We start from the raw sequence: 13,001 nt of genomic DNA on the forward strand, positions 1-13,001 counted from the left end.
TACACAGACATTATATACACTGGATTCCTTGCTATCTTCCCCAGGCTACAGTATACACTGACCTTTAGCTGGTCAGAATCTCAGAGAAAAGGGACTGAGAGCAGACTTATTATGCCCACCTTCAGCCAATGGGGCAAGTACCCCAGAGCAGGCCCGAGGTTCTACCCATGGCCTACGATAGACTGGGAGGGCCTCAGCTAAGGACAGAACACCTTTATTCCTTAGACAGCCAATGAGAGGACCAATCTTCACATGGTTTTTGTTCCTTGGAAGAGAAACTATAACACAGCCCACTCCTGGCTTTGTAGATTTAAAACGAAGAACAGATACCACGGAGTCTAATACACCAAGTCTGAAATGAATGATCCAGTTCTACCTTGAAAGAAGTGAAAGGAATGGGAAAGGCTAAGGGGAGAATGGGAAGAGAAGAGGAAAAAGAACAAATAGAGGGAAGTGTGACAGTTGGAAGGGCTGGCCTAACAGGCTCAAAACTTTTTAATGGGAGAAATACTTACAAAATGGGGAAAAGGAAACTTGGGGGGCAGGAGGCGGGGGGGGGCAAGGAGACAGAGACAGACACATCTTGCCACATACAAGGAATAAATGCCTTAAGGAGATGAGAACTGTGGCAATTCAGAGTATTCTTTTATTCTATGGGTGTGGTTCTCAACCTGCCACACCCTGGAATCACCTGGGGAACTTTAAAAATACTGAAATCTGGACCCAAATCCAGGTTCTGATTTCACTGATCTGGGGTGCTGGCCTGGGTATCAAAAATCTCAAATGCTCTCCCAGTGATTCTAATATGCAGCAACATTAATAACCACTGGCCATGTGCTTTCCAGGGTCACACCTGACGCCCACTCCCCCACAGGATGCAGTAGGTCACGGCACAAGAACAATTCTTTTTTTTTTTTTTAAGATTTTATTTATTTATTTGACAGCAAGAGAGACAGCGAGAGAGGGAACACAAGCAGGGGGAGTGGAAGAGGGAGAAGCAGGCTTCCCATTGAGCAGGGAGCCCGATGCGGAGCTCGATCCCAGGACCCTGGGATCATGACGAGCTGAAGGCAGACGCCTAACGACTGAGCCACCCAGGCGCCCCAAGAACAATTCTGATCCATCACAACATCTGGGGAAAGCTAAGTTCTGAAAATTATGAAATTCTTGAAAGATAAATTATTATAATTATGAAAAATTTTCAAAGACATCAGAGGGCTCTAGAAGCAATAAGGACTAGGTCTACAGTTCTCAAAGTTGGATCCAGGGATCCTTGAGTGCATCCTTTCAGAGCATCTGTGAGCTCAAACTATTTTTATATCAAACTATTTTTATAACAATACTGAGACATTATTTACCTCCCTTTTTCACTCCCTTTCTCTCACAACAAATTATAGATTTCTCCCAAGGCTACATGATGAGGAATATCATAACAGATTGAATATAGATACTAATGTAAGAATCCGGTAGTCTATTAAGCCAGACATGAAAAATATTACAAAATTGTAAAAAAAAAAATCATTTCTCACTACATTTTTTTATTTTGAAAAATGCATTTTTCAAAAAATATTATTTGTGTTAATATATAAAGAGTTCAGTATACTTATTTTAAATGAATTAGTAAATTTTTTAAGATTATTTGGGTTTTTTTAGTAATCTCTACACCCAATGTGGGGCTCAAGCTCACAACCTTGAGATCAAGAGTTGCATGCTCTTCTGACTGAGCCAGCCAGGCACCCCTGAATTAGTAAATATTTTTTAATTTTCCTAGTTCTAACTTCTAACAGGGTAAATAGCAACATATCGCCCCTTTAAAAATGTTCTTTGAGGTCCTAAATTGTTTGTAAGAGTAAAAAGGTCCTGAGACCAAAAAGTTTGAGAACCACTGAATTAGATGAAAAATCCAGAGAGGGGAAAAAGCCTTTCTAAGGTGAGTTCACAACTGTCAGCCATTTTCTTCCTTGGAGGCTTTTGATGGTTCTGGGTCAGAGCTGATAAATGGGCTCAGCGCGGGCAGTGCAACTCCACCAGGGCCCAGAGAAACCAGGTATGATACTGATATGACAGACTGGAAATTGAGATGTCCCAAACATACACCCCGTTGTCTTCATTGAGCATTTACTGAGCTCTGAGGCTCTGCAGGACAACACGTAGCTAGGCCAAAGGCTGGAATAAAATCTCCCACAATTTCATAATACTTAGGAAACAAAATATTGCGGGAAGGAAGGGACCTGCTTCAAACACACTGCTGGTCCTCCCCTCCGAGCAGGAGGCCAAAGAGCTAAATTAAAATCCTCCCAGTGACAGACATGAATTTCTCATGGGCTCAGGAGAAAGAAATCCACCAGCTCTCAAGAAAAAGGAAGGGATGTGCCTGAGAAACTGGGACAAATGACTGCTAGACCAAGTCTTACTAAACCTACAACCCAGTTCCAACATGGCTCAATTTCTGATTGGCCTGAGGTGATTAGGTCCTCATCCTACATACCTAACAGGAGAAAGGGGGTGGGGGGGAGCCTCTATTTGATGGAGGATAAAATCATCTGGGGCCTCTGTTATTGTTTTATACACACTGTCCAGCATTTACTAAAAATAAATTACTAGATATGAGAAGAGGCAGGAAAATATAACCAATAATCAAGAAGAAAAATAGGCAGTCTCATAAGTGATCCAAATGTTAGAGTTACCAGAAAAGGACTTTAAAATAACTATGACTGAAATACTAAAGAAAATACAGAAAAGATAGATACAATAGATGAAAAGATGGAAATTCTGGGCAGGAAACTGGAATCTATAAAAGAGTAAGATGAGCATTCTAAATCTGAAAACTACAGTATCTGAGAGCAGGATCCCACTGGATGGGTTAAACAGCACAATGCTCACAGCAGAACACAGGATTGGGGAATCAAAGATAAATCAATAGAAAATAACCAAACCAAAGCACAGAGAGAGAGAGAAAAAAAAAAAAAAGACACAACTAAGTAAGCATAAGAGACGAGTGGAATCCAGTGAAAAGGTCTTGCATGAATACTGGATCCCCAGAAGGAGAGGAGGGAATGCAGCAGAAGCACTCCGTGAACACGAAAGAGCATGTGCATTCTGCGGTTGTCTGGCGAAATGCTCTGTTTGTGTCCATAAGGGCAAACTGATTAATCATGTTTAAGTGTTTTACATCCTTACTGAAATTTTGGGCTGCTTATTATTGACAGGGGTGTTTTACAATCTCTAACTCTGATTATAAATGTGTCTATTACACTTTTAGTTTCTTCAACTTTTGCTTTATATATTTTTTAACTATATTGTTAGATGTATGCAAATCAAGTGTTGTTATATGTTACTGTTAGTTTCACACAGGTATCAGTTTTGTCTCCAGTAATACTTCCTGCTGTAACTGCCTGCTTTGTCTGATATTAATGTAGCTACTCCTGCTTTATTTTCTTCTGTGTTTGTATCCTGTATCTTTTCTCATCCTTTTACTTTGAACCATTTTGTATCCTTAAAGTGTATCTCTTGTAAACAGCACATAGCTGGGTTTCGTTTTTTTATCCAATCTGACAACTCTTTGCCTTTCAATTGTATTGTTTGGTCTGTTTACACAAACCAAGTCTCAACATTTGAAAGAACTGAAAACATATAGTATCTGTTTTCTGACCACAGCAAAATTAAATTAGAAATCAATGAGAAAGATAACTAGAAAAGTCCCCCAAGTGTGTGAAAATTAGGCCACATACTTACTCTAAATAACCATGCCCCCCCCCAAAAAATTTGCAATAGAAATTAGAAAATCTTTTAAACTGAATGATAATGAAAATATGAAATACCAGAACTTAGTAAATGCAGCAGCTAATGCAGTGCTGAGTTGGGAAATTTATAGCTCTAAGTGCCTATGTTGGAAAACATTAAAGGTTTAAAATCAATAACCTAATCTTCCACCTCAAGATGCTAGAAAAAGAAGGGGCACCAAGCTGGCTCAGTCAGTGGAACAGGCAACTGTCGATCTCAGGGTCATGGGTTTGAGTCCCACGTTGAGTATAAAGATTGCTTAAAAATAAAATCTTAAAAAAAAAAAAAAAGGCTAGAAAAATAAGAGCAAGTCAAAAAATTTTTTCAAAGTGCAAGACGTCTACACTGAAAACTACAAAACATTGCTGAGAGAAAATTTAAAAGGCCTAAATAAGGGCACCTGGGTGGCTCAGCTGGTTACGTGTCTGCCTTTGCCTAAGGTCATGGTCCCAGGGTCCTGGGATCCAGCTATGCATTGGGCTCCCTGCTCAGCGGGCAGTTTGCTTCTCCCTCTCCCTCTGCTGCTCCCCCTGCTTGTCTCTCTCTCAAATAAATAAATAGAAACTCTTTTTAAAAAATTAAATAAATAAATAAATAAATAACCTAAATAGATGACAGGATAAACAATGCTCGTGGACTAGAAGACTTGGGTTAAAATGTCAATTTTCCCCGCATTAATCTATAGATTCAAAGCAAAAACAAGAAAAATCCCAGCAAGACTTTTTGCGGGGGAGTAGGGAAGAGCAGTAGAATGACAAGCTAATTATAGAAATTCAAAGAACCTAGAAGAGCCAAGGCCATCAATAAAGCTGGAGAACTTACTAGCAATATCAAACCTTAGTAGAAGACAATGTGGTACAAGGATAAACAAATGGACTACATAATAAAGTATCTACCTGAAAGAAAAAGAAACTTGACTTCCCACCTCATATCATACACAAAAACTAATTTGAAATAAACTACAAACCTAACGTGAAAAGTAAAACAATAACACTTCTAGAAGAAAATTTAGAAAAATATCTTGGGGAATGGGAAAGATTTCTTAAACAGGCCACAAAAAGTATCAACTGTTTAAAAAGAAGATTGATTAAATTGGACTTCATTAAAATCAAGACCCTCTGTTCATTAAAAGACAATATTAAGAGAGCAAAAAACAAACAAACAAACTACAGGCCCAGAAGGGGTGCTTAAAAGATATTCTGGGGGCGACCGGGTGGCTCAGTCGGTTAAGCCTCTGCCTTCTGCTCAAGTCGTGATCCCGGGTTCCTGGGATCGAGCCCCGCATCGGGCTCCCTGCTTGGCAGGGAGCCTCCTTCTCCCCCTCCCTCTGTCCCTCTCCCCACCACTCAGGTGCATGCTCTCTCTCAAATACATAAATCTTAAAAAAAAAAAAAAAAGATATTCTATATCTTGATCTGGATGGTGGTTTTACAGGTACATGCTCATGTAAAAGCTTTCCAGCTGTATATTTATGATTTGTACACTTTATGTAAATACTTCAATCAAAAAAGAAACAAAATAACTGTTTACACCTGTTATCCCCTATTCCTTGACCTTTTTTTTTTTTTTTTTTTTGTGCAACTTCTCCACTACTCTTATTGGTAAGACTCTATTGACTCTTGAAGATATTCTTGGAGCCCGATTTCCAAGTCCTCTCTCATGAAACATTCTGGCCAGCCTTCTGGCCCCTGCTCTTCCCCCTCCCCCCACCCCCGAGCGCGTCCAGGAATTTGTGCACTCTCCTACCTGCTCCAGCTCCTCCTCGGCGTATTTCTGGCGGCTCCGCTCATTCTCCGTACCCTCCCGCAGCTCCTTCAGCCGCTGGGCTTCCTGCTTGGCAAGGTTGATCTCATCACGCAGCTTCTTCTCCAGATGGACCTTCTCCACCTCTACTGTGCGGTGCTCCTCTTGGGCCTTGTGCAGCCTGGGGGCGATGCAGGGAGCTGGAGAAGGCCAGGCAAGGGTGCCAGCCCATACGCCACAAGTCGTGGCATCAAAGAGGAAAATGAGGGCTCTGGCACTGAGAATATATTCTCCCTATTTTGTTGACCGGCTCTGAGTTAGCTCAGGGCCCAGAGAAACCACAGTGGCTACCATAGCTCTTATGTTGGCCATCATTTTGCTGCCAGTAATCAAGCTAGGTCCCTGGGTATGTGATTCCCTCCTCTGAGGTGGCGCACATACTAAGATCCTAACAACTACTAGTTTACAGGGTATTTCCATGTGTCCCCCCCTCAGATAGTAATGTATCATTATCAGCCTAGGACGGTCCGGATTTAAGACTTAGGGAGGGGAAGTAATTGCAGGTAGAACAGAGACTAGAATTCCAATCTGTATGAGTCCAAGTCCCATAGTTATTCCCCTTATCCAGGGCTATCTGGAAGGTTCAACAAATGTAGAATACCCTGCAAGCTATCCCAAAGATCCAGAGAAGGCACAATGGCTGAGATATGACTGGGGTGGTGGCAGTGGGGATATTTAGGGAAGACAAGAAAGGAATCATTGAGCAGCAACTCTTGGAGTCCTAAGTACCTGTTCCCAGAAGCACAGAAAAATGAAATTCATGCCAAAGGGGCTAGGCAGGGCTTGGGAGAGCCCCCTGCTGCCCCCAGGCCTGAGTTTCCTTTCTGAGTATCTTTCATGGTGGGTAAGATCTCAAGGGCTCAGTTATAATGAAAATATACCTTTATACCCACCCACACATTCCCTCTGTTCACTGACAAAACCACCCAGCCTCCTTCCCTCCTCCCTTCCTTGCTCTACATATCTATGTTAATCCACCCATTCATTCATCCATTCTTTCAACAAGTACTTCCAAGTGTCTACTGAATGCCAAGCCCTGCACTCAGTCCTAGATATGTGGAGATGAATGAGAAAGTTGTCCGGGCCACTGGGGAGCTCATGATCTAGCCCAACATAGACAAGTAAACAGATAACTACACACAGTGTGATAAGTTCCATAAGAGAGAGACCTACAAGCTGTTGGATGAGCCCAAAGGATGGAGTGACCAACTCTGCCTGAAAGGAGTCAGGGAAGGTGAGGCCTGGGCTAGACGCAAAAGAAAGAGTAAGAGTTTGCTGATCCCTCTGGAAGAAGGGAAGGACTTGGCCACGGTCAGGTCTTCCTATCTTGGTAAAAAAACACCAAGTGACAGGGGACCAGGGTAGGAGGGGAAAGGATGATGAAGAAGACAGGGCTCTATGGCTTAGACATGAGGTACAGATGGATAAGCTACAGAACAAAAGGAGCCCTCAGAAAAGAGCATCAGACCACTGAGTTAATTAAGTAGGTGAAACAGAAAAGGCAGAGAGAGAACAGAAGTTCTGAAGACAGAACTCAACCTCTAAAAACTGCCAAGTCCAGATCTGTCAGTGGCTGAAGTCTCAAACGAGGTGGTGGGACCAGCAGGGAGGGACGAGGGGAAAGGTCTAGGCTGCAAGCTTCCTGCTGACAAACTGCAGGTTTCTGCCCACTCTGTCCCTGGAAAGGGGAGTTGAGCCTCCCCGACGTGCACACCAGGTGGCGCTACAGGCACAGCGAACAACAAATCGGAGGCGCCATTTCCTACCCCCTCTTCTTCCCTTGCTGGATACCCTCCTTTACCGTGTTCTTCCACCACCCAACTTCCTGAAATTACACCATTAGGGATTCAGTTCTTCACTGAAGAGCAGCCTCTTCAGGAAAACCTATGACCTGTCTGTCTTGTCCAGATAATAGGGAACTCTTTTAAAGTAGATTCAAAAAACTTGACCCACTTTTATAGTCCTAACGAGATCTGGTAGAGACGAAGACCATTAAGTACTACTGGCTGCAGAAATGAGCAAATACACGCACAGTCAAGCCTCGCCCCACTCCATCTCCTCCACAGAAGCCTGAGCTTCTTGAAGGCAGCAGTCAGTTAGCATTGTAAGTAAGAGAATGAGGCAGCCTGCCTGCAGGCCCCAGCTCTAAGTAGCTATGTGACTAAGGGCAAGTCCGTTCCTTGTACCAGGCCTGTTTCTTCATTTCTAAATGGGAATCAAAATCCCTGCCTCAAAGAATTATCTCGAAACCCAATGAAATCCTACCTGGAATGCACATGTAGCATTACACTTATTCACCCCAAGTATCAGGAACTCTGTAAAAAAAAAAAAAAGCTCTGTGGTGGCTGGCAGCGCAGGCCCAGTAAAGTAAGGAGGGACGAGGAGGTGTGTGGACACTGTCAGAGGAAGACGTGTGTGTGCACGTGTGTAAGCCCGTCTCTGGGTGTGCACGTGCATTCGTTCCTCCAAGTGCCACAGTGTCATTAAGCTCTGGAGGCCTTGGGAGTGGGGAGGGCTGGGAGCTTAGTTTTATCCCCAAACTTGGAATGTCTCCTGCCTAGATTATTCGCCTTTGGAATGGAAACAGTACATGCTTTTCAGACAAATGAAGAATGGGGACTGCCCAGACAGCAGCTTTTAGCCCCCAGTTGGCAAAGAGCCCAGGAACAAGGGGCCCAGAAAAGTAGCCAGGAATCAGCTCAGAGATAAAACTCCGCTCGCCCCTTAGAAACCCAGCCAATGGAAATGAATCTGATTGGGCCGCCTTTACCGAGACAGCACCCTGTGGGTGTCAAAACTCCTGGCTCACTACTTCCTGTTATGTGACCCTAAACAAAGCACTCACCTTCTCTGAGCCCCCATCTCTTCAACTCGAAACTAGGGATGATAATAGTACTTACCTAACACAGTTGTGGTGATTAAAAAATAATGCATTTAAGTAGTTAACAATACCTAGCTCATAAGAAATCCTTTCCCCACCCTCCAAAGAAAAGAGTATCTATCATTTAAAAGTAACAGAAAAGAGCCAGATGTCATTTCCTTTTACATGGATTCCTGCAAAGACTTCCCAACTAGAATCCCTAAGCTGCCAGAGTAAGTTTCTAAAAGACAGTCCTGAAGTAGGTCCCTCCTCTTCTCAAAAACAAAACAAAGCTGGGGCACCTGGGTGGCTCAGCCGGTTAAGCATCTGCCTTCAGCTCAGGTCATGATCTCAGGGTCCTGGGATCGAGTCCCACATCGGACTCCCTGCTCAGCGGGAAGCCTGCTTCTCCCTCTGCCTGCTGCCCCCTCCCCCGCTTGTGCTCTCTCGCTCTCTCTCACTCTATCTCTCAAATAGATAAATAAATAAAATTTGAAAACAACAACCAACAAAGCAAAACACCAAATATCTGCATTAACGCTCTATTGCCTTTTGCATCTTACTAAGATTTATCCATGTGAGGCTTAAGGTGCCAGGAATCTGGCCTCACTCTGGCCTCAACCTTAACTACCAGGACCCCCCTACCCATCTTTCAAGGTCGCCTTCTGGAGTCCACATCCACTCACCTCCTGCCTCTGTGCCCTTCCTGTTCTTAGAGCCCTCATGCCATCAGTGGGCACAAGTCACTGCACTAAGCGTGTGCTCACTGCTCCTTCGTCTGTGTGTGAGCTTTGTTGCCCCAGGAGCAGTGAATTCCTCACAGTTCCCAGCACAGACCTGGTTCCTAGATGTCAGAATGTACGTGGGTTAACTGACTGACTGACTGACTGACTGGCACCTTCTTTTCACGGCTAGATTTCCTACAACAGTCTTTAAGCCATGTTTTGTTTAAACAGAATCCAACCATCAGATCTAGAAGGCCATTAGTGTTCTCCTGGTTCAACCCCTTCATACTACTGACGAGGAACTCAGTCCCAGAAGAGGAAGGGGATTTACCCAGTCACATAACAAGTGAGTACTTAAGAGATTTAGATTCCATACAAGAAAGAACTACAAGTATTAGGAAGACAGATTAGTGAGATTTCTTTAGGGAACAGTGAGTAACAGTTAATTACAGGAAGGATAACAGTTCAGATGCCAGAAGGAGGATAGAATGGGCAAGCCATCCAACCATGGAAGCTCAAGATCTCTGACAGAAGTAAGCTCCTGCCCTGGAGAGGAGTATTTGCCTGTGCAACAGCAATGGCAGGAACCTACAAACAGTTCTGGAAGTGTGGTACAGCCCAGCCCTGTCAGCATGTGTCGGGGGCGAGATGGCCCACAACCCAGGTGGAAACAGGAGGCCCCCAAGAGCGGGAGGCACCACAGTTGTGGGGATGGGGAAGGGCCTTACCTTTCCTGAAGGTCATGCAGACTCTGCTCAGCTCGGTGTAACCCCTCCAGATCCTTCATCATCTTCTTCATGTGCTCCTTTGAGTACCGGTTCTGGATGTAGGCGAACCAGCAGCCGCCCACACCAATAACTATAGACACCACCAGCATGAAGTCCTTGAGGTGATTGTGGCGGGTCACTGCCAAAGAGGAAGCCATAGTGAGACAGCTGCCCACTGCACGCTCAGCCTTGCAGACTCCACTGCATCCCCTCCTGTGTGAAGGCTTCCCACTCCAGAGGACTTAGCTGCTCTTCTTAGACACACACATGCCACACACTAGTATAGTAAGCTCTCTGCCTATTGTGGAAAAGATGAGAGGCCCGAGAGCAGTACAGGAAGCTTATTAAATCATACTTCCCTAAAAATGAGTGCCTTCTCAGGGCATCCCAGCTACCCCTGGCCTACGATGAGCCCACGCGCCCACATGCAGTGGCTTCTGTCTGGCGGGATAAGCAATGCTAGAGTGCTAGTGTGGGGAGAAGGGGATGGTTGGTAAGAGTATAAAGCAGTATCACTAGAGCTTGAGGCCTGGCTGTGGGACTGAAGTTCCTGCAGGAGCCGGGTCCCCTGGACAACTTGCCTATTCTAGGTACAAGAGGCAGAGCCCAGATCAGGTAAAGGTCTGCAAGGCCCATCTGTGGAAGAGCTTTTCTAGGCTGTGGGCTCAATCCAGAGACCAGGGAGGACAGGAGGAACATCGAGAGGCTGGAATATATAAGACACTGCACGTGCCAGGAATAGAGGGGCAGACCCACCTCCGGAGAACTCCCGGCGGCAATGTGGCAAAGTGCTGGTGGCTGGGGTTCAGAGCAAAACTGAAAAGCCGAACAAGGAACAACACCAGAAGGTAAGTACAAAAGCCATGTCCTGAGAACTGAGCCAAGCAGAAGAGGGCCACTCCTGGAGCCTGCCATTGTTCCCAGTGTATCAGATCTGGGCTCTGCGCCACAGCACAGGAGACCTGAAGAGACACCATAAGGAGAGCAGGGCTGCTCCCGTGGCCCCTGCCTGCGTTGTTCTCAACCTGGGATGGAGCAGCGGCGGGCTCAGAGGAGCTGCAGATGTGGGAGTCAGGGCAGCAGGTTACCCTCAGGTTGAGGATGGGGGAGTAGGACTGATAGGATCCCAGGGCCTGGTAAGGACAAGGAGCTCCTCAGTAGATGGATTCTTGTGCCATCAAAAGAAGCATCCTGCACTGAGTCTTAGGGAGTCTGGCTTCTCTGCTTGCCTCTGCCTCATCCGGATCTCTGCTTCCTCAGCTCTAAAATGCATTGTCACACAATTACTAACGAGAGCAAACACACAGTTATGAATGAGAGTGCTTTGAGGTGTTCTGGAAATCTTCAGATGGACATTTCCAGTAGGTAATTAAGAATGTGGATGTGGAGTTTAAAGAAGAGGAGAAGTTTAAAGCTGGAAGAAGAGGTGAGGATTATCAGGTCCCTTCAGTAGAGCCCTGGATGGAACCCCACAATCCTAAGGGAATCTGTGATGTTAATTTCATGTGTCGACTCAACTGGGCTAAGGGGTGCCAAGAGAGCTTTCTGGGTCTGTCTGTGAGGTTGCCTTCATAACAGATTAGTATTTCAATCGCTGGACTGAGTGAAGAAGACTGTCTTCATTAAAGCACCCTCAGGCCACTGACAGCCTGAATAGAACCAGAAGGCGGAGGAAGGATGAATTTGCTCTCTCAGCTTGAGCTGAGACATCCATCTTCTGCCGTCTTATATCAGCACTCCTGCTTGTCGGGTCTTTGGACTCAGACTGGGACTTACAGCAGCTGTCCCCTGATTCTCAGGCCTTGAACTCAGACTCAACAGTACCACTGGCTTTCCTGGTTCTCTGGGTGCAGACGGCAGATCATGGAACTTCTTGGCCTCCATCATCACGTGAGCCAATTCCTATAATAAACCTCTTCATATCTGTCTGTCTATCTATCTATCCATCCATCCATCCATCCATCCATCCAGGTTATGTTTCTCTGGAGAACCCTAATACAGAATCTATAAACCGATATATCAGAAAAAGAGGGGAAATGAAGAACCTAGTCCGTGCCTTACTAATGATATACTTCTCTCCATCCTAATTCCATTCCCATTCTTCACTCCTACCACCTGCTCAGCCTACTACAAGTCTACAGTGATGTTTCCATTCCTTCTCCTCTGACTAGGATTCCTTAACCATCCCACTCTTTGGACAGGTAAACACGGGTTATCTACTGCTATCTCAGGGACTCCCTTGTGTGTTTTTCAACTTTCATGCTGCTTGCCTTCTGATAGTCTGTGAGTTCCTCAGGGCCAAGGCACAAGACTTATTTCTCTCTATGGCCCCGTACTTAGCACAGAGCCTGACCAGAGCAGGTACTCAGCAAAGGTGGAAAGGAAAGAAAAAGGGAAGAAGGCAGGCAGGTTTTAGCAGGAAAGGGGGTACAATACAAAGTCCGTGTGAAAGGACAAGGAGAGTACAGCTAGCTGGCCTGGGAGCCCCTCCACAAGGTCCGCTCTCAGAACCCACCCCACACCCAGCGAGCACGGCCAGGGCAGACGGACCTCGGAGCTTTCCTGAGAGCAGCTGCGGCTGGCTAGGTGAACAGAGCTAAGCCAGGGAATCTGGCTAGGACCTGGGGAGCCAGAGGGTGGCAGAATTCCCAGCCTGAGTGCTGCAAATAGACTTTAGCAAAATGAGGTCACCTGTTAATACAATCAGGCCTGAGGAAGGGAGGACGGTATAACAATGAGATGCTACCATGTTAACAGAGGCAGGAGTAATGGTGCGAATTTTCAGGGTACAGTTAGCATTGAGAAAGCGAGCCTCCAATGATTATCACTTTCTGGAAGAAGCCTCTCTCCCAATCTATTCCCGCCACCTTCTCCACTGCCCACAGTACCCCCGCCCCTGACTGCCACGGCCATATGCGCCAGGAATTTCTTTGGTCATCTGCACAGACGTCTGCGCTGAGGTGTGTGGTTTACCTGGGGGAGCTATTCCTCCCGCCTTCTGGTTACAGCCCAAACAGTGCTTCCGCTGGCTCACCAGTCCACACAAGACACTCCGCGGTACTC

At 45.6% G+C, this 13,001-nt stretch overlaps 1 protein-coding gene across 5 annotated transcripts in view; it reads right to left on the bottom strand.

The window, feature by feature from the left end:
- Positions 1-13,001, bottom strand: part of STIM1 (stromal interaction molecule 1) — a 187,318-nt gene that overhangs the window by 11,917 nt on the left and 162,400 nt on the right. For all 5 annotated transcript variants that reach the window (XM_078058475.1, XM_078058476.1, XM_078058477.1 and 2 more), the window contains exons 6-7: positions 9,900-10,077; positions 5,530-5,707 (exon numbers count right to left, since the gene is read on the bottom strand). In XM_078058475.1, the coding sequence (XP_077914601.1) occupies positions 5,530-5,707; positions 9,900-10,077 (356 nt within the window). The remainder of the gene's footprint in view (positions 1-5,529; positions 5,708-9,899; positions 10,078-13,001) is intronic.

The sequence above is a fragment of the Halichoerus grypus genome, chromosome 11, assembly GCF_964656455.1.
Source record: "Halichoerus grypus chromosome 11, mHalGry1.hap1.1, whole genome shotgun sequence".
Classification (NCBI taxonomy): domain Eukaryota; kingdom Metazoa; phylum Chordata; class Mammalia; order Carnivora; family Phocidae; genus Halichoerus; species Halichoerus grypus.